This window comes from Poecilia mexicana, unplaced genomic scaffold, assembly GCF_051168715.1.
Source record: "Poecilia mexicana isolate PSO_F unplaced genomic scaffold, ASM5116871v1 scaffold_21, whole genome shotgun sequence".
In the NCBI taxonomy this organism is placed as follows: Eukaryota; Metazoa; Chordata; class Actinopteri; order Cyprinodontiformes; family Poeciliidae; genus Poecilia; species Poecilia mexicana.
Window position 1 is genome coordinate 18073896 of NW_028263390.1, and position 20249 is coordinate 18094144.

General features: G+C 38.0%; 1 protein-coding gene across 8 annotated transcripts in view; it reads left to right on the top strand.

Moving 5' to 3' along the window:
• lama2 (laminin, alpha 2) overlaps window positions 1-20249 on the top strand; it is a 157220-nt gene that overhangs the window by 37751 nt on the left and 99220 nt on the right. For all 8 annotated transcript variants that reach the window (XM_088002062.1, XM_088002064.1, XM_088002063.1 and 5 more), the window contains exons 3-11: window positions 1514-1626; window positions 10158-10209; window positions 10896-11086; window positions 14444-14623; window positions 14859-14948; window positions 17398-17515; window positions 19315-19493; window positions 19573-19672; window positions 20015-20072. In XM_088002062.1, coding sequence (XP_087858188.1) covers window positions 1514-1626; window positions 10158-10209; window positions 10896-11086; window positions 14444-14623; window positions 14859-14948; window positions 17398-17515; window positions 19315-19493; window positions 19573-19672; window positions 20015-20072 — 1081 coding nt within the window. The remainder of the gene's footprint in view (window positions 1-1513; window positions 1627-10157; window positions 10210-10895; window positions 11087-14443; window positions 14624-14858; window positions 14949-17397; window positions 17516-19314; window positions 19494-19572; window positions 19673-20014; window positions 20073-20249) is intronic.

Here is a 20249-nt window from a genome sequence, read left to right on the forward strand (position 1 = left end):
GTCGTGCTGAATATCTCTTGGTATTGTACAGGGACTTAATGGTGTGTTGTTGCAATTAATTTAGCAGACACTAAAACCAAGATCTCACTTCTAAGATAACTTGAACGCACGAGGAAATACTGTCACTTACCGGAAATGGGTGTCATGTAACATTTTGAAGGAATATCAAAGTCGGGGTAAGAATTGGAAAACTGCAATGCAATAGCAATGTTAGTGTATGAAGACTATGCATTTTGAATATGAGTCAGTGCCACAGAAAATGTGGATGGACACAGATTGACTTAGCTTTAAAGTTATATGACAAAATTAAATCCACAATCTGCCAAAAATGTTCCTCCATTTGCTTAAACACAGCCAAAGTTGTGCAAAATAAAGTGGAAAAAATAACAGAATGGAAGGTTGGGTGCTTTTTTTTGTTGACAATCTGACCTAATATTTATAACTGTATTGAACAAATTCTGCTTGCTTACTAAGTACACCATGTGCACAATTGCTTGGCAACTGGGGTTAAGTATTATTTTTTATTATTTAACCACAGTACTCTCAGTAAGCAGGAAACATAGACACCTGAGAAAAGTGAGTTTCTTTCATTATTAGAACATGTTTGCATTATTTTGCAACTATTAAAGTGCATATTGTAAAACTGACATTTTTCCACCTCCAATTGTTGTTTTTTCTCTGATGAAGTTAGAATAATAACTTATATGTTTACAAATAAACATTTCAGATATAATGTCTGACATATAGATAAAAATATCTAAGAATATATGCCCAGTATAGTCCTTCCGAGCTAAACAGAAAAGCTACAGTTGTGGAATATCTTTTCCAGTGACATCGCTGTAGGAGAGTCAGCTCCTGGAGGCTTCATGCTTGAATCGCCTAAAATCTTTGCCAGTTAATTTGTGTGACCGTGTACAAAATGGTTGTTTGTTTTTGTGTCTCGACAATTTCAAAGAGTGCTGCATCTGTGAATGACTTTTTAAAGTGTTTACCTGATCAGAGTCGGATAAATCTGTTTTTACCTTAATATAGGGTGTTTGTGCTTGAGCCACATTACACAAAACACATTACTGCTGATGTGCTGAAATCCAGTAAGTATTCAAGTTTATACGCCCTGGAGTTGTACAATATAGATAAAACCACAATATGGTGAAAAAATTCACTTGCCTATTAATTATAAGTTTATTCCGAATTCTGTCTTTCTCTGTGTATCACGAAAGAAACTGAATTTTGAGGAGAAACTTTGTCACATTAAGGTTGGGGAAAATAAGCATGATAACTTTTCTAAATGCTGTTTTATTTGACTATCAGTAGTTGTCACATTTTTCTTTTTTTTTTTTTGGAAATCAATTGATTGACAGCTGCCATTCCAGCCTGAAACTACACATCTGTTTGTTTAGTCTGCCTTCTACCAGCAGGAGATTCGTCTGTTTGTTTGTTTTTTGGACGCAAATTTCACTGATAAAACGTCAAAACGTAATCTAATATTCTACCTTTTTCTGTCTGTGTGCAGAGCATCATCCTATTGAATATGCCATAGATGGAACCAACCGTTGGTGGCAAAGTCCTTCCATTATGAATGGGATGGAATACCACTATGTGACAGTCACACTGGACTTGAAACAGGTAAAAAAAAATAATAAAAAATACCACAATTTTTTAAATTTGATATTCTACATCTCTGAGCTCATTAAATTACAAATGTAGTTAAACTAAACTATTCAGATTATTTTCTATTTTTGTTGTCTTTAAAAGTGGAAAACAAGATCATGACTTTTTATTAAGAATGCTAAAAAAAAAAAACCTGAAATGTTTTAGCTGTATGCTCACAGTTGTATGCTACAGTAATTCCTGTACCAGTTAAAAGCTGAGCAGCAGCATTTTATAAGAACACTGTATTCTTGCATATTTACGAGAAACAAACGGCTTCTTTTTTTTTTCTACGTCTCCATATTTGTATTTGAAACGGCTTCATTGAGAGCAAAGCGAAGCCAAAGTCAAATTTCCTCTGTGCGCAAAAACTTAGCAAATAAAGCAGATTCTGATCTTTACTTCAAAATAACACCGCATCAAAAATGTCCTTTTCCCCTATTAGACTGTGATTATCAATAGGCTGCTAAGACGGCTGTGCAGAGCTGCTTTTCACATGGTGATAATTGTAGTTTAAAATAGCTGGAGAGAATGTTGGTGGTGACCTTTCATTTTTAAAGAAAATTGCAATTAAAGATGTTGAAATTCTGGGAAAGCATAACATCCAGAGCGCCTTCATTTCTACACAATTTTCTTCCAGTTTGTCCTCATCAAAGTCATTCATTAAAACTGATGAAGCATATCCGGATCCAAACTCTACTGTCTGTAATAAAGGGCACTTTTTCTGTCTTTCCTGCTATGGCTTTTCTAATGTACATATTTCACTCTTAGTTGTTGTTTTTTCCAAGCATATTAAATTAGTTATTGCTGTAGTAAGAAACCCCAGAGACCCGGGGAAGGCACTTATAGAAGACTTTCAGACAGAAAAACCACATATACCAGTCTGCAGTTGCCTTATTGTGAGTGTCTCTGTTAGTGTGGGAGGAAGCAGACTTGCACAGAGCAAACCTACGCAAACACATGGAGGGATGTATGGCAACGTGAACCGTGGAGCTTCTTTTGGGGAGTATAATGATAACAACTCTCAGTAGCCATATGATACCTTATTGTGTCATAAGCACTGTTTGGGGAGATTACAATTAGTCTTCCTCTAACAAGCACAAGTGGACATTATGATGTTCCGTTTAATGTTGTCATTGCCAATTCAACCTAAATTACATGTTCAGTTTAACCGAATCCCATGTCTAATTATTGCTATAGTGCGACACAGTCCACACTTAATGCAGTCCCTAATAACACTGTGTGGGGGAAAAAACACATTTGTTTTATTGCAAAAACATTTCACACAAAATTCTAACCTTCCCTTGGGGAACATTTATGGGAGTGGGTCCAAAATTAATCATATCTGTTGCCGGATTAGAAAAAAAAAAGCATTACTGAGTTCTGATGGATCTCAGTGTCACTCGCCACATTCAGACAATAGGGAGAGAATCTAGCTTAAAGGGGACGTAGCATGGGAACGTTTTGCACATTTTTGTACTTCCATTTGGGTTTCTGCTGCTTCTAAAAACAGCCCAAGTGTGTAAATAAAACCACCCAGGCTTTTCTTTTCCTACTAAGTTAATATTCTGAGCTCCAGCACATTTGGTCAGCTGGTTTTACCACTGTATGTGTTTTGTTGTTGACTTGCCATCCAGAAACCACTTGCTGCATTATTGTTGGTGGCCCAGGAAGCTCTGCTTGTGCTTTTCAAAGATGGATGGTTGCATAATTGCACATCTGTTTTCATGTGGGACAGTACATGTTGAGTTGAGTGGTGTGGCCAGCAGCAGCTTGGACTCCCAAGACAGCTCATTGGGAGCTCAATGAGCTCAAAAATCAGCAGAACTGACCAGACTAAAATCTCATGATCTAAGAATGATTTTGTGTAAAAAGAAAAAAAAAATTGAAATGATCATACTTTGTTTAGCCCACAGACCGATCCTACCTGTTCAAGGAAGCATGATGGGTCACCTTTAATCAATATGCAAGTTGCTTTGTGTCGGTGATTCAGGGCGGAGTTGGTGGTGTATTGCTGTGAGAGTTTATTTCTTCACACACTTTGGACTCCTTAGCACAGGTTGAGCATTGTTTAAATAGGACAGCCTCCACAGTCCCCAGATCTCAGTCCAATAAAGCATCTTTATGTGGTGGAGCAGGAGATTTACTGCAGCAACTAAATTATATCATTTCAATACGGACCAAAAACTGAGGAGTGTCTAAAGGCACAAAGGTCCTGACGATGAGCGAGCAAGATGTGAGAAGGAAAGTGAGTATACATCTAAATGTGAGACGTCTTTCTTGCCTTTAAGCCCATTAATTACAGTGTGGCAATGTTTCATCCTCACAAATAATCATCTTCCCAAATATGAAAAAAAAAATGCATGTAGACATTTTCATATCTCTTTAAACTTAGTCACAGATTCACTCACTTATTACCTTAATAGTAATTTGTGGAGCTTGTGCCGCATACACCAGTTCCTGACTTCTCTGTCAGGAACCGGACATGTTTTTAAATATATGTGCCCACATGTGTGCGCGTTTTAGGTAGGCGTTTTATGTGTCTGTATGTGTGGTGCTCAATCAGTCCAACGAAAAGCTATTTACCCTCCAGTGCACAAAATTTCCCCTGTGACTACAGTCATCTCACTCAGAAAATGACAGTGCCCTTGTGTGCAAGTATGTGTGGTTTATCGCCTATGACATCAGCACTCTCATTTCCTCCCTTGTTATTGTTGAGCCTCTCTGGACAGAAAGACTAAATAATGAGAAAGTGGGAGCTGAGGGGCCACGTGTGTTGGCGTGTGTGCGTGAGCGAGACAGTTGATGTCTGTTTATGTTCCTTGTCAATTTTTCAGACGAATTCTTGAACTGTAATTGTGCCTGGAAATGCATCAGACCCGAAAATACACTGGAAGTTATTTAGAGAGAGACCTGCGGAGGAGGGCTGTGATTCATTTTGCACCTTTTGAGAGCTTTAAGGATAAAATTTTATTTTATTTTATTTTTTTACATTTAATGGAAATATTGCATTTGTTACTAGATGCCCAACTGTTCAATGTGAAAACAAAAAAAAAAAAATTGCAACTGCAGCAGATGTCTTGAAATCTTTCTGCTATTATAGAATTTAATGTATTTTCTGTAGATTAAAATCACATTTAATAGGACTACTTTGCCATTGGTGACATAACTTGGTTTAAAATGTGAAAATCTTTTCTAGGCCTCAGACAGAAGTCATTTACTCTGCAGTTGTTATGGAAATGCAGCGATCAGTTTGATTGATGGACGGCGGTCAAATCACGAACCGGCTCTGCTCTCTTGGGAGGAAAAGAGATCCTGGTGATCGGGGTCCTGAAAGAGGCTGCCACTCAAAAGATGTTTTTATCCACATCTCAAAAATACCTCAACACACACACATACACACACATACACACTTGCAGCCAATTTTGAACATTTGAAGGCTTCCACAGAGTAGATGGACATGCCCCACGTTTAGTTAACTTCATTATGTATGCATTAGTGGAAATGGCTTTTATAATTGCAAAATGCTCAGATGAATGACTAACATTTTTATTAGAGAACACATTAACAATCTTTTATCAGCTGACTTGGAAAAAGGACTCTAACCTGAAGATGAGCATGCTTGGAGGAAAGAGTAATTAGAAATATTTCTTTTTTCTTAAAGGCTTTATTTTGCCCTCTTTACATGTTTATAATTTTATTTGAATTGGGGTTTTTTTATTGTGAGGCAGAAACAACATTAGAGGAGTTTTTCATTACAGCAATTCAACACAAAGGGACTGCTATGAAGATGAGCTGGTCTCGTGATATTTCCTGTTTGAGTGGCATGTTCCTTGAAATGGACTATCTTTGTTAATGGATGGGCTAAAGTGAACTGGACCTGTTTCTTTCTCAGTTTGTACCTACCTGCTCCTTATTGCAGAGTTCAATGATTATTAATTAGTCGATAGATGTGGTAGCATAAAGTAGGCTTAATGCTTTGCATCAACATGTTTGAACTGAAGTGATGTTTTCATTTAGAAAATCTTTGGAGAAATCATAAAAGAATACACGCACTGTTGCTAATTGAAACATTCCATACCAGCCAGCTTCAGAGCTGTCAACAGATTTCCCTAGATTAAACATGGATCTCTGCAGCTCCTCCAGAGTTTCCATGGTAGCTTTTCTGATTAATTCTCTTTTTGCTCAGCCTTTCAGCTTTTTTTTTTTTTCATTTCCAGATAATGGATCTAACAGCACTCTATGAGATGTTCTAAGCTTGGAACATAATTTAACCTCCAAACTAGTGATGGGCAGATGAGACCTCACTGGGTGTGTGGCACATTTCCCAAACTGTGTTGACATTTTGCTGAGACTGTAAGTGCTTTGTCAGTTACAGTGACATCTTCTGGATATAGAAAGTCATTGCAGACAAATTAAATAAAATTTATAGATTAAGAAAAGCATTATTTATTTTTCTTCAAATACAAGATTAAAAAAATAGAATGTAATAGATGTAAAGAAAGGTTGCTTGAGCACCTGCCCCTTTTGTTCCTTGCCCCCAAGTGCCCTTTTGGTCAAACTTTTTTTTTTGGTATTATTTTCTAAACCCTCTTCTGACACATAATAACATGTACTAAAATTATTTTATTTTTTTTTAACATAAGCACTCCGGTCACCTTGTTACCTTTGACCTTTTGCCCGTGACGCATGACGCAGTTGCCTCTCGCGCAGTGAGATCAGGCGGCTAACTGGAGCTGAACGTAGCGAACGTTCCAGATTACAGATCAGTTTTTGAATTAAAAAAAACTTTTTTGATGAATAAAGTGGAGTGGACTTGCTACTTGTCAGATGACGGAAAACGCTGAAGTATCGCTTGTGCTTCAGCAGTAGCGGTTTAAGCAGAGAGGTAATGAAATACAACAGACACTGACAGGCCTCTGCGTCCGCTTTTCTCTGAAGAACTACTGAGCGGGAGGAGACCATAGACATAATATAAGCACATATAATCCTTATATTATGTCTATGGAGGAGACAGCCAGGTGAGGAAAAACTGTTCTTATCTATCGATTCGGTATTTTTATCATACAGACATTAGGCTCTTGTTGATGTGCTATTAGCTAGCTGCTAGCTAACGACTTTGCTAGCAAAGCGAGATACGAGCCGAAATATACGGCCGAAAACCAACGAAAAGCAAAGAACACTAAGTATCTCCATCCAACAAAACCCACAAACGTGTCGACACAGTTTCTCCCTCATCAATACAGTTTTGCGCGGTCACTTCCAAACGATACAGGAACTGTCGGTCACGTGGTTTCCTTAAAGCGATAGGCGCACCAACAAAGGGTTTCATCTTGTTTGCTCGGCACATGTGCCGAGGTTTCGGTGTCGTTTGGCCCATCACTACTCCAAACCCTGTTTTGAACTTCTTTACAATTTTATTGCTGTCTTGGTTGTAATTTCTTTTTTTTTTGTTTTTGTTTTTTTTGCCTGAACTTAACTTATACAGGGGTGGACCGTATTTGCTAATTAGTTGGCATTGTTGCACTGGGTGTTATTTGGGGTTATTGAAGTAAATGAGACTGACAGTCCTATACATCTCCTTGTGCTTTTGCTCTTCTTTGCGGTGCTATTACACAAAATCGCATTAAAACACAAACACATGAGATTGGAGTTTTAACTTGATACGTTTTAGATTTTAATGCTGAGAAAAACAAGTTTATGGCACAGCCAGTTTTAGCACAGTTTGTTTTTGACAGTTTGTTTCAGTAAACATTGAATACACAGAGCTTTAAGAGAGAAAAATATCAAACAAAAACATTAACTAAGCATCTGTTGCAGCAAATGTAACTTTGTTGGTGTAAAGCTTCACAGTAGCTTACGTGGGAGAGTATGTAGCATCTAGTGCTATGTGTTTGCTAAAAAGCATTTAAAAGCTTTAAATGCCAAAATAACACCCAGTCTGTAGACAATATGTACTTTTTATAGTATTTACATAAAAATTGGGTTTTTTGGCAATATTGATAACAAATTCACATATGGTGGATTTTATAGTCTAATTTTTAACATAATCTGTTTTGTGCCTTATCAAAAAGCAATGATTCAAAATACAGCTGCATGGAAAGTGTCTGCAATTTAAATGTTTTGTTTGTCCGCTCAGTTAAAAAGCAGTTAGGCCTTGCACCGAGATGGTTGCACTGAATATCTGCTGCTTGCTTGCATTCAGTTAGTTTAGCAGTGGGCTGTAATTCTGGATGATTCACATAACAGAGAGCTGTGCCAGCTCCTGCTTTATTAGTCCAGTGAGATGTTAATGCATTTCATCTGAAGTGATGGTAAATTTTAACGAGCCTGCATACCAGTTCCGCTGCTCTGACGCAACGTCCAGCTGTGACACTACAAGATTGCGTCTGTGTTTTACACCCGAAACCGAAACAACAATTCCATACGTCCTTAATCGTATTCAGATTTTTCTCCACTTTAAATCAGTCCTTTGTTCTCTTGTGTGCAAATTGCGGAGGAAAGTGCAATCTGGAAATGAAAGTTGATGCCAGTTTGTCGAGCCAGAAAGAATTTTAACACGTTTCCGTTTGAGTGACCCGTAAACACCAGCTGTTCAGTTCAACCGCTGTAACTGTGTCCAAAGCAAACTGAGACAAAATGAATTTTTCAGCCTAATTGTGGGCAACACAACCATGCTGGACACGAGGCTTAGATGGATTGATATAGCACTAAATGCTTTCATTTGTGTGTTTTCAACTAAATGTTCCAAAAAAGCCCATCACTGATGTTTTATGACTATCAAGTTGAAGAGCTATAAACCCTGAAATGCTTAATCTGTGTGTGAAGGATTTTTTATTTTTTTATGCTTCTGACGTGAATAAATCCAGGAGAGAAAACCATTTCATAATGGGAAGTACAATCCTCGTCAAAAATATTCATAAACTCACCAGAACCATGATTTGGATATTGATCTGAATGGTTTATAATGATGAAAAAAAGTGTTTTTTTTTAGGTGGATAAAAAAAATTGTACCCTATAATTCTAACTTTTTTTTAACAAGTCTTGGATTTGCAATTTCTCTCTATTTATGTTCATTTCTATGCTAACAAGCAGATGCATATACATGCATCCCCCCTAATATTTGGATAAGTGTCCCTTAGCTAGTTTCAAATAAATTGCATGTTTTTTTGGGGGGGGGTTTGTTGCTAGTAGACAACTTCTACATTTTTCAGCTTCTTGGTGTTGATGCAATATGTTCTTTGTTACTTGAATTAACAAGCGACAATAAAGGATACTTCTAAAACTTTGTCTCCTGCATTTTAATATTAATTGATATTTGAACATGTGCCACAAAATGGTAGAGTAGAACATTAGTTTAATCTTTGCCCTCAAACTGCAAAGATTCTGATTTATATATTTATTAAAATTTCAGATTGTCCTTTAACGAGATCCGTTAAAACTTGAATGTTTTCACTTGTACGTTCCTCTTACTTTGTGTTTTTTATGCACCAACGTAATTTTGTTTGTTTTATTGTGAGTGGAAGTAGCAGAGCTTTTAACTAAACCTGATGAAACTCCCAGACACCCCGCTGCTATAAGCTTGTAGTTCTTGCCATATAAAAAGAAGAGAAACATAAAAGAAACATTTTTTTTTAAGTAGTTGCAGTCTGGCCAATTAAATTTGATCCTGGTAGAATCTCAAATTAAATCTCTTGACTGTCAGTAAACATCCTCAGTTTAAGTGACATTTATCTGCCATCTGTGTGATCTGTAGCAGGACAGTTATCAGCCGTTTTATTTGTTGATGCTGTGTTGAGCTTTTGAGGCAGAAGAATTTTCTCGTTTGATCCACATTTGATCAAAACTGAGAATGTGACTCACTGAAACACCCCCTCCCAGCTAAATAAAAAAAAAAGAGAGAAAAAAAGCATATACACTATATGAGCTAATTCTGTTTACCAGGGCACAGCTGAAGAGCTGCTTGGCTCTATCAAAGCATCGTCATATAACAAGATACAGCTGAAAACTTAAATTCTGTCTTTCACTCATGCACACTTCTACACTCTTGCTCTGTCTCTCAACACACACACAAACACACACATCCATCCTGCATTCTGGTAACAGTGACTCTTTGTAGGTGGCTTGAATAACCGGTATAAGGTTACCCCAAAAGACACTTTCTCACACACACACACGCAAACACACTCGGCTGTTTCTCTCCATTCTAATTGCTGCAATATGACTCTGCTTCCCACATCATGAGAAGAAAGAAAGATGTGCCTGCAAAGAAAAAAAAACAAAAACGAAGGAAAAACAGGGTGGTGACGGGGAGACACAGGGAGTCCACATTTGACCTACATCCAATCTTTGTTTTTGTTTCTTGGTTTGAGCTTTGCCTGCACATCTTTCTGTGGGTGTGTTTACTTTTACAATTTGGAGAAAGAAAACGATCTGTATTAACAATGCTTGTTTTTATGGGCACCAGAGTAATTTTGTCATTATTTTCTCTTGTCTGCATTTTCCAGGTTTTCCAGGTTGCTTATGTGATAATCAAGGCAGCCAACTCGCCTCGTCCAGGTATGAAATCTGGATGCTAATAATGTGCTTGTGGCCTATTTTGAGCTTCTCAGCTTCTGATTATGAAGCAAAGAGCATGTTATTAGAGGGAATGTTGGTAGCATATTTTCAGCCTTTGTCTCATGAGCGAATAAATCCTCTAATTACAACCTTAAGAGCAAATGATCCTCTGAAGAAGAATTTACATTAATTAAATGATTAGACCTCTATTAAATTATTAGTGGTTTTACTTTAGAATGCATTAGTAATATTATGTAGCCTTCTTGGAGTCAAGTCTGCTGTAAAGGTGGAACATAGAAGGGTCTAAGTTTCTCAAAGAGATCAGATCTTAATTTAATTATGTTCATCTTTACCGACAAAACGTCAACTTTAACACTTCCCAGGTATCCATACGTAGAATTATTTGATTTATATATTTGCTACTTGATGCTGTCTTATCTAGTCTATTTATTTTTTCCATTAACTACACTCCCTTCACTTTCCATGCAATTAGTCAAATCTTGGAGTAGTTTGCTGCAAGCTACTTTGATAAATATGAAATTAAACATTCTGTCAATTTTTAGTGTATAATAGTCAGCATGGACCTAAGCAGCGGTTTCGGTCATCCATCATTGTTTGTATCGATTCTTTTCTCATCTTCCCGTCACATATTTGATGCATTCCATCATTAATATTTTTGTCCACAGGTAATTGGATCTTGGAGCGTTCAATAGATGGCGTGACCTTTGAACCTTGGCAGTACTACGCGATCACAGACACGGAGTGTCTGACGAGGTTCAACATAAATCCACGGACCGGACCGCCGTCCTACACCAGAGATGATGAAGTGATCTGCACGTCGTTTTATTCAAAGGTTCATCCGCTGGAGAACGGAGAGGTGAGGGTTTAAGTTGCATCACATTCGACAGCCACGTTCGTTGTTGATGGTCTTTCAGATTCTTTCCAAACACCCCGTCCCCGCTCAGGAACCCAGGAAAATGAAATGATTTACACGTAAATACAAGGTCTTGTGACAAACAAATGGATGGTGAAAAACAAAACTGATTTTTAACTGATTTATAAACATTGATCTCCTTTCCAGGAACTATTTTAGAGTGAAGTAGTCTAAAAATGAACAGGAAGACATTTTCCTTTTATTAGCCAGAACAGTCAGTGCTGGTAGTTGCTCCAAAGTGTCGCAGCCAACTTCAGTGTAATGCTTCCCTACTTTTAGGAAACATCCGGCTGACGTAAAATTTAAGAGGTAAAGCTTTGTTAACTTCCATAATAAAATATATCAAATTCAAATCTGTTGAAGTTTATTTGAATTGTATTAGAAACAGTCCTTTAAGAACAGTCCCTACAAATCTGACTGAAAAAAATAAAGAAGAAACGGCCATTTGAATGTTGGCACTCTGCAAACCAGATCAGCGAGAAGCCAGCCCTGAAAGTTTCAGAAAATCACCTCCATGCCTGATGAGAAACCTGGAAAATCTGTACATTCACATTATTTTTGCAGTAACCCCTCCCTGCAGCACTGACTGTCAACTGGTATGACTGGGAAGGTGTGCAGACAAAAGTGAGCTTTTGCCTTGGGATTCCCCTGGAGGAAATAGTTGTATATTTTCTTAAAACATTAAGAAACTGATTCTAAAAAAAAAAAAAAAATCATGGTAAATTAAATCAAAAATAATAATAGCTGTTGATGTGAGAGTATTATAAAGCAAACAAAGTTGTAAAAAACAAAAAAAAAACAACCACACAACTCTCACTAATTATTGTTTCCCAGCAGCCTGTTACCAGTGTCCGGTAGGGTGATGTTGGCCACGCAAATTAGCCAAACGTTTATTATCTTATTGGCTGAAATCATTAACAAAGGCGTGTAAACATCCCAATAAAGCTGATATGTTAATCAGCTATGAGATTCCCCCACACCCTCAGATTTACAAACAAATTGAATTCAACATTAAAAAAATAAACCGAATGGGCTGGTTTTTTCATGACTTGGACTCAGAAATTGTTTTTTTTTTTTTTTTGCACAATGTTCAGTAAATTGTGCAAGCTTCTATTGTAGCAACATATTCCTGGTGCATCACAAACAACTGCAAAGAACAGTCAACAAAACATAGAAAATAATATATAATCATGAAGAAAAAAGGTCCTTGGCTATGACACGTCAGCTAATCTGGTGTACTAGTGGCTAATTGGAGGTAATTACATGTGCTGAGAAGTGAATGAGGAGACGAGTGATGCTCTGGTGACGTGCATAACCATAAAACATTTTAATCAGTAACAGAAGTGTCGTCGTTTTTTTTTTTTTTTTTTCTTTTTTTGCTAAGCTCAGACTCGCACAGCTTGAGTTTACCAGTGTTTACTGTGATGCAGCTTTGATCAGCTTTGTGTGATTGCATCCAGGATGAACAGAGGAGGAAGCCTGCAGTAACTGACATTAATGAAGAGAAAAAGGACTGCAAAACACACAAACATCTTCCCATGCACACGAATTCAGGGTGAAAACGAACCAGTTGCACATTCTCATGGCCTACAAAAGGCTTCTAATTGTTGATGCTTTTTGTGAAAACCTGTGTGTGAGTACATTTTGTGTGTGCTGGTGTGTGTGCACATTGTGTTTGTGCTGTTCGTGCTTGTGTCCTGCGGGGGAGCGCTAGAGGGGGTGTGAGCTGGGAGATGTCAAGAGCTGCAAGTAACGACGGAGGTGTGCGTGTGTGTGTGTGTACGTGTGTGTGTGGGGTTGACAGCTCCCTAGCCGTCTGATCACAGTGAAACCATAATGAGTCGTAGGCGATGTGTCACTGCATCGCACACACATTCACAATGTCATCTCACCACTCAACACACATGGCAGCACACGCACGCACACGCACACACGCACACACACACACACACACACACAGACGCATATATATAAAGCATCTTCTTCGTTACTTCCAAGTGTGCAGCTTACACCCATCAAGTGTTCCCCCTTGGCAGACACACACACATACTACACCCATCAAGTGTTCCCCCTTGACACACACACACACACACGCATGCAGTCAGCTCTCTGTTAGACTTTTTTTTTTACAGATGCCAAATGTTGCTTTTGGCCACATTAACAAGACAGACAGATGGACAATTAGAGCCTCACCCTGCTTATAACATGGCTGCTTGTTGAGTATTGGTTATCTGTGATAGAAACTGAAGCAAAATCACCGTTTTAAATATAGGTCATGTCAACAATATATGGTTTTGGTTTCCTAATCTGTGCTATCCTGAAATTCCCTTGTTCTGAGTTGCTGTGTTATAGGAAAATTTGGTTTCAAAAGTAAGATATAAAACAAAACAAAAAAGAAGTGAAGATTTTTGAAGCATCCATCTTACAACTGTTGTTTAAAATGGTCTATATCTGCAAGGCTAAAAATGTGAATATTTATATGTTTTTTATATCTATATTGCAGTTTGTCAAAATTATATGTTTGTATAAAAATTGGTCAACAGTTATTTTACTTCATGTCCACTTTTGTGGGCTCTTTTCTCAGATTCATTTTCTTTTTGTTACAACTTGCCTGCACTCATTTAAATTGAACTCTGATACCTCTATTCTGTAGTATAAATTTGTCAATTGTGAACTTACTTATTTTATTTTACTTAGTTAAATAAAAAAATTATAATTTTCAGATTTCTGTAGTTTTTGTTAAGCTGATTTTAGTGCTTTTTTATATATAGACCATGTAGAGCATGGAATATGCAAAGAAGCAAAGTTAAACTGGATTATTCTATGCATGCTTCATCTATGTTGTCACAAACAATGTTCAGTCAATTGTGCAAGTTGTCTGTTGGACCTGCATTGAATTGCAAACAAATGCTGGCATTCAAGATTAGTTTTCTATACTTGGACTCCTAAAGTTTGGCTAAGCTAAGAGAAACTTTCCTCTTAGCACAAGAATTTTGCAAACAGTTTGCCGACTCTGTTCTCATCATATCCAAGCTGTGAAGGTCAAAAATTCAGCTGGAGATATGTTAACCTAAGAGGAGGATAACTTTTAAAATATTTAAAGAAAAGTGGAAGGGAACAGTGTGAGGCAATAAAAAAACCTGATATAACTGACCAGTATATGGGGCACACACATTCTCATTTAAGTTAGATATTTCTGATTTTGACGTTTGTTTATGATGGCACTGCAGGGGGTTTAATGTTGGTTCTTGGCAGCATATCTTCAATTAGCTCTATATAAGCCTGTACTTCTGTCTATAGATCCACACGTCTCTGATCAATGGGCGACCCAGTGCAGATGACCCCTCTCCCACCCTGCTAAACTTCACCTCTGCCCGCTACATCAGGCTGGTGTTCCAGCGAATACGAACGCTGAACGCTGACCTCATGACTCTGACACTTAGCGACCCCAAAGACATCGATCCCATTGTGACAAGACGGGTGAGCCTCAAAAGCACGACGATATTTTTGTTTTGCAGCTTTTTTTTTTTTTGTTTGCCTCCAATTACTGTAAAATTTAAGATACAGAATCACCATTTGTTTTGAGAAAAAATATTCTAGATCTCAAGTTTTATACTTAGGAAACCTTTATTTGTTTTTAGCAGATAAAGGCTCAAGCCTTTATCTTTAAGACCAGTGTACTTTTAACATAACATGTTTCCCTTTCTCTTGCCAGTACTATTATTCCATTAAGGACATCTCAGTTGGAGGAATGTGTATCTGTTATGGACATGCCAAAGCCTGTCCACTCAACCCTGCTACGAAGGTACAGCAGTCCGCTCTCTGCTTCCAAGTCCAGTTAACAATACCACGAAGGTAATGGAGCACTTCTATAGTACTAAACGAGAGCAAAGAGAACCCCGAGGCTGCAGCGTTTTTATGACCTCATATCAAACTTTCTGAGTTTATGTGTCTAGCTGCCTTCAGGGACTCAGGTGACACTGCGGAGGGTTGTCTCTCATGTCACTTCAAACACAGCAGGTGTGTTTGATACCAGACATCTGATCTTTCTTTCTCTCTCTCTCTGTCTCTCTCTGACCACATACACTCACACACATAAGCTTAATTGTGTGTGATTTTCAGATGTCCTGAGGCTTAAATACGCAGTGTAACTCAGACGTGACACCGGTGTCTGGTCCCTCTGCGATGATCTCAGTGAAAAGAAGTGATATCAGTAAAGTGTGTTGAGCTCCAGTTTCCGACTTTCTTTTCTCTTTCCAGCCTTAAAGGTTATCTTGCAGAAGTGTTTAAACTGACTAGAGAAGCACTGTCAGATTGAGCCACACTGATGCTGGTCTTTAGTTTAGTTTTTTAGCTGTAAAGTTTTTTATTTGGCCTGAAAGTGGCATATTTACATTAGCTTGTAAAAGCATTCAGCCCCCTGAACTTTTTATTAGGATTTTATAACATAGACCAACATTTTAAACACTTGAAATGCAACTAAATTGCAACAATTATCAAACTGCTGCTGGTGAAATAATATAGCATTTTAATTGTAATTATAGTACTGTGGTCTGTTACAATGTTTTGCATCTAAGAACATAGCTCAGCATGTTAATATTTAGTCACATGTATTTGAGGCAAATGATTTTTAAGCAAATCAATTAAAAAACGTCGTACACTCTCTTGAGCCAATCTATCTGACGTAGAGCTATTTTGCCAGAAAGAATCAGCAATACATGAATTTGAGATAAAGTATTTAAGTTTACATTTGTGACTTGACAAACATGAAGACTTTCTCTGATGTTGCTTGAATGTAAGAAGAATTTTTGTAAAGGATATGTGATATTACTGTATTTTTAAGATAAGGCCAGTATTTGTCTGGATTGTTTCCACGTTATTCTTAACTTTGTGGAGATCAGACCTGCCTCTTTTTTTTTTTTTTTGACACAACTTCAAACAACCAATGCAGGACATTTTGGGTAGTAAGCACATAATGGAGCTGTAATTTCTTGAATGTCTCAGATGAAAGCTCGGCACAATGGCCGCCAAATTTTTTCTGTTTCAGATAAAAGGGGGAAATTCGCCACTGCCAACAAATCCAAACTTGGCTTTCGCCTTTGCTACTGCACCACAACTCCTCCCAGTTAAATCTAACACCCTCACAGAATAACCCAATTCACAGAAAAGCCTCCGCTGAATTGCTGAACCTTGGAATTGGCCAGCCTCCTGTTACATTCTGCTTTTCACTGGCCGTGTTTTAGCTTAAATTTTATTTCTCTCATGGGGGAATAATAGAAAACCAATTTTCTATTTGCTGGCGAGCTGGCAAATTTTTTTTAGTGCAACTCGCTCTCCTGTGGATACAATGTTGTTTGTTAGGCTTTTAACAGGTCAGTCTTGTTGTGATTCACTATGTGGAGCTGTCTTTTTTTTTTTTTTTTTTTAGATATGTGTGACTACTATTTTTAAGAAAAAATAGCTTGTCCTCACTTAATCTGATCTGTTAGATCATATCAGATTTCTGGTATCACAAATCCATATATTCTTGCCAAATTTCAAATGTTTGGCAGTATCTTCAGACAGTTAATAATGGGAGACATTTGTATTTGTCATTTTTTTAGTCAGAGTGAATTAGTTGTGATCAAAACATCCAGAGTCGCTCTTCAAGGCCCGCTAAAAGTTTTGAAAACCTCCGTAACCATGGTTATTAAAGCCGCTGTTGACCCTTTTGGTATCGTCCTGCATGTTTTATATGTTTCCCTCCTTCAGCACACCTTACTTCAGGTGATGGCTGATCCACAACTGTGATGCTAAACTGCAATCATCTGAATCAGGTGTGTTACAGACGTGCTGGGCGATGTAACTTAAAGACCAATTCTCTGTTGCACTTTGTCCTTCCATTTAACTTTCCAAGTTGATGGCTACAGGCCAGTGGAAGTACTCTAAGGCAGAAAAAAATGTTCAATAAAAACTAAATTCACGCTTGAATTATGTATATTTCTGTTAGCTTAGCAACCCTATTCGACTTACTGTTTCCATAATCTGGATTTAGTGAGCTTGTTCATTTGATTGATATGCCTTTCAGACAATCAACAGACTCTGGTGAGAAAGTGACATGAGTGGCATTTCAGACTGTGCCCATTCCTTCTGTTCAAATTTTGCAGCAATCTTCTCATAATCAGCTTCCAGCCTGCAGAGGACTATTAAATCCAAACAGCTTCAACATCTGTAAAACACACACTGACTGTGTTTGCATTTGTGTATCTCTGTAGAAGTTCAGCTGCGAATGTGAGCACAACACATGCGGGGAGAGCTGCGATCACTGTTGCCCGGGTTACCACCAGCAGCCATGGATGGCGGGAACCTTCCTCACTCGACACGTCTGTGAGAGTAAGGAAAAAAAAATCATATTTTATTTTCTCATGTGCACGTTTGGCTTCTACGTTCATCCACAACATGTCACCCAGTGTGGAAACAAAGTCACTCATGTTATGCTACATAATGTTTCCTTATTGAACCATATGAACCAAATACCCTGATGTTCTTCAACCTTGCATTTGACTAACCTGAAATGACTCTAAAAAAGTGTTCAGCGCTGACTCCATCCAGCCGGCTGGAATTGGACTTTGGGTTATATTAGACTATCAAAAGTCACCCCTGCATCCTTGATCAACAGCCGTAAAGGGACAGTGTCAGAAACCATGATCATAAAACAAATTACAACATATAATCTTACTTTTATTTTACTCAGGCAAAGTTGTAATCAGTTTTTGTGCCTTGATACTGACACAACGTCGCTTCTGTAAAGAAGCCTGTAACTGGAGCAAGCACTGCAGAATCAATCGTTAAAGATGGAGCAGGGCCAGAATGTTTCATTGCTAAACTGTCAATTTAAAAAAAATACAGCGCCATGCAAAAAATATGAATGCATCTTGGGCTTGTTCATATTTTGTCACATAACAACCACAAGCTGCATTACTTTTTATTGGGACTTTTTGTGACGTATCAGTTTTATCCTTCTTATAATGCAGTTCATTCAAGTTCAGCTTATTATGCCATTGGTACAAAGTCATCCAAGGAACCTTAGCCAGCAGCATTAAATCAATAACTTTGCAGAAAATTCTCATTTCACAACAGAACAAGATACTTTTAACCTCAAGCAGGTCTGAGAAATTGAAATTTATGTTGAAGAACACAGTCTGCCTAATCCATCCACTGTTAGAAGCCGAGGCTTCGTTGTATTTACTTTAATTTAAAGTCAATTCTCAGGCTGTGCATCATTTTTTGAGATAACGGGGATCTTACAAGGTGAGAGACCCTTTTATAAAATGTAGCAGATTATAACTTTTCAATGCAAGCTGAAGGAATTTTTGCTTCTTTATAAATTGGACTGAAAGGATCAGAGGATCTGCTGAGGAGGTTGAGGTGCAAGGGGTTCTCCTGAGGAGCTTTCTTTGACTCCATGGTGGCATCAGCCATCTTCTGCTATGTAGCATGGTTTCTACAGCTGAAAAGAAGGGGTTAGATAAGCCAATCAGGAATGCTCCCTCAACCCAGTGCAGGTGGTGGGAGACAGAAGAGCTGTTGGACAATGTCTCCCACTCAGTTCATGAAACGGTCGTTGCTGAACTGAGAGCTTCTTCAGCGATAGATGCCTGCATCAAGCACACAAAGCTACCACAGATTTTTCCTCTGTAATACTTTATAACAGTTGCTGCTCCCTTCAAACTCGACAAGTCTTTATAAGTCTGCTTTTATTTGTACATCCCTGTTCTCTCACTTTATGTAAACAGTCTATTTTTTATACACGTATATCCTCTATGCACATCTTGAACACTTTTATCTCTAAATTAACCTACTCAGCTGCAATTTACTTTTAATCTAAGCATTCTGCTTTTAAATAGCTGCACCATATTATTTTTCTTAGGATGTAAATTTGTCCTTACTGTATAGTCGTTTATTTTTGTTTTTATAGATTTTTTTTTTTTTTTTTACATTTGTGTGAATATTCATGTCCCCACTTACTTTGCTGTGACCCCTGACTGTCCCCACCGTGGGACAATAAAGGACGTTTTACTTCTATTTTTGTTACTCATGAACCTTTTGGGATTAAAAAGTGGAAAATTTGCATATATTGTGCTGTACTTTTTTTTTTTTTTTTTTTTTTTAAACTTTATGTGTGTTTTCAGAGTGCAACTGCAATAATAAGGCAGAGGAGTGCTATTTTAATCAGACCGTGGCTGACCTGTCCCTAAGCCTCGACACTCACGGTCAGTACCGAGGAGGTGGCGTCTGTATTGGTTGCCGTGACAACACAGCCGGAATCAACTGTCAAAGCTGCGTTCCTGGTTACTACAGACCTACAGAGGTGTGTAGGACAGACACAGATGTTTTACAGTAGTTTACTGGTATTATTCCAGTTAAAGGTGGTCTTCTTTGCCGTCCAGGTGGGTGCAGATGAAGAGGACCCCTGCTTCCCCTGCTCTTGTGATCCACATGGTTCTATCAGTCAGACTTGTGTGGCAGATGAAAGCCAAGCTTCGCCCGGTATGCAAGCGACTTTTTCTTCTTTTTGCTCTGAGAAAATTAGAGCACACACAATTCACTGTTTTAATTGAGCTGAAAGTGAGACTTGGATCTGAATGTAACGCTTTGTTAGTCCAACCTGATGTCCTGTGGGATTTATATCACTGAAGATCTTGTTATAGAAATGGCTTTGACAAAGCCAGACTATTTATATTAAGAGGTAATTTTGCTCCTTTGAGTATTTTCATTGTTTTTATACCACAGAAGTAGATCTATTTTAGCTTCTGTTTCCTCTTTTTTTTGTCCTGCTTGCTCATAGTGTCTTCTAAGATGTGTGTCCCTTTGTATGCGTTTGATTGGCAGGTCAGCCAGCAGGGTCATGCTGGTGTAAGGAAGGTTTCGGGGGTCTGCAATGTGACAGGTGAGAGACCCACATACTCACGAACTGAAAGACACAGAAATGTAGTGACAGGTGAGCAGAGCCTTTCAGCTCCTGTCTGCTCAAATTATTGTTTGAAAGTTGCCAGAAAGCCATTAAGATCTGAGATTATGATATCACACTGCGATCGTATATTAGGTATGAAAGTCACATAATAAA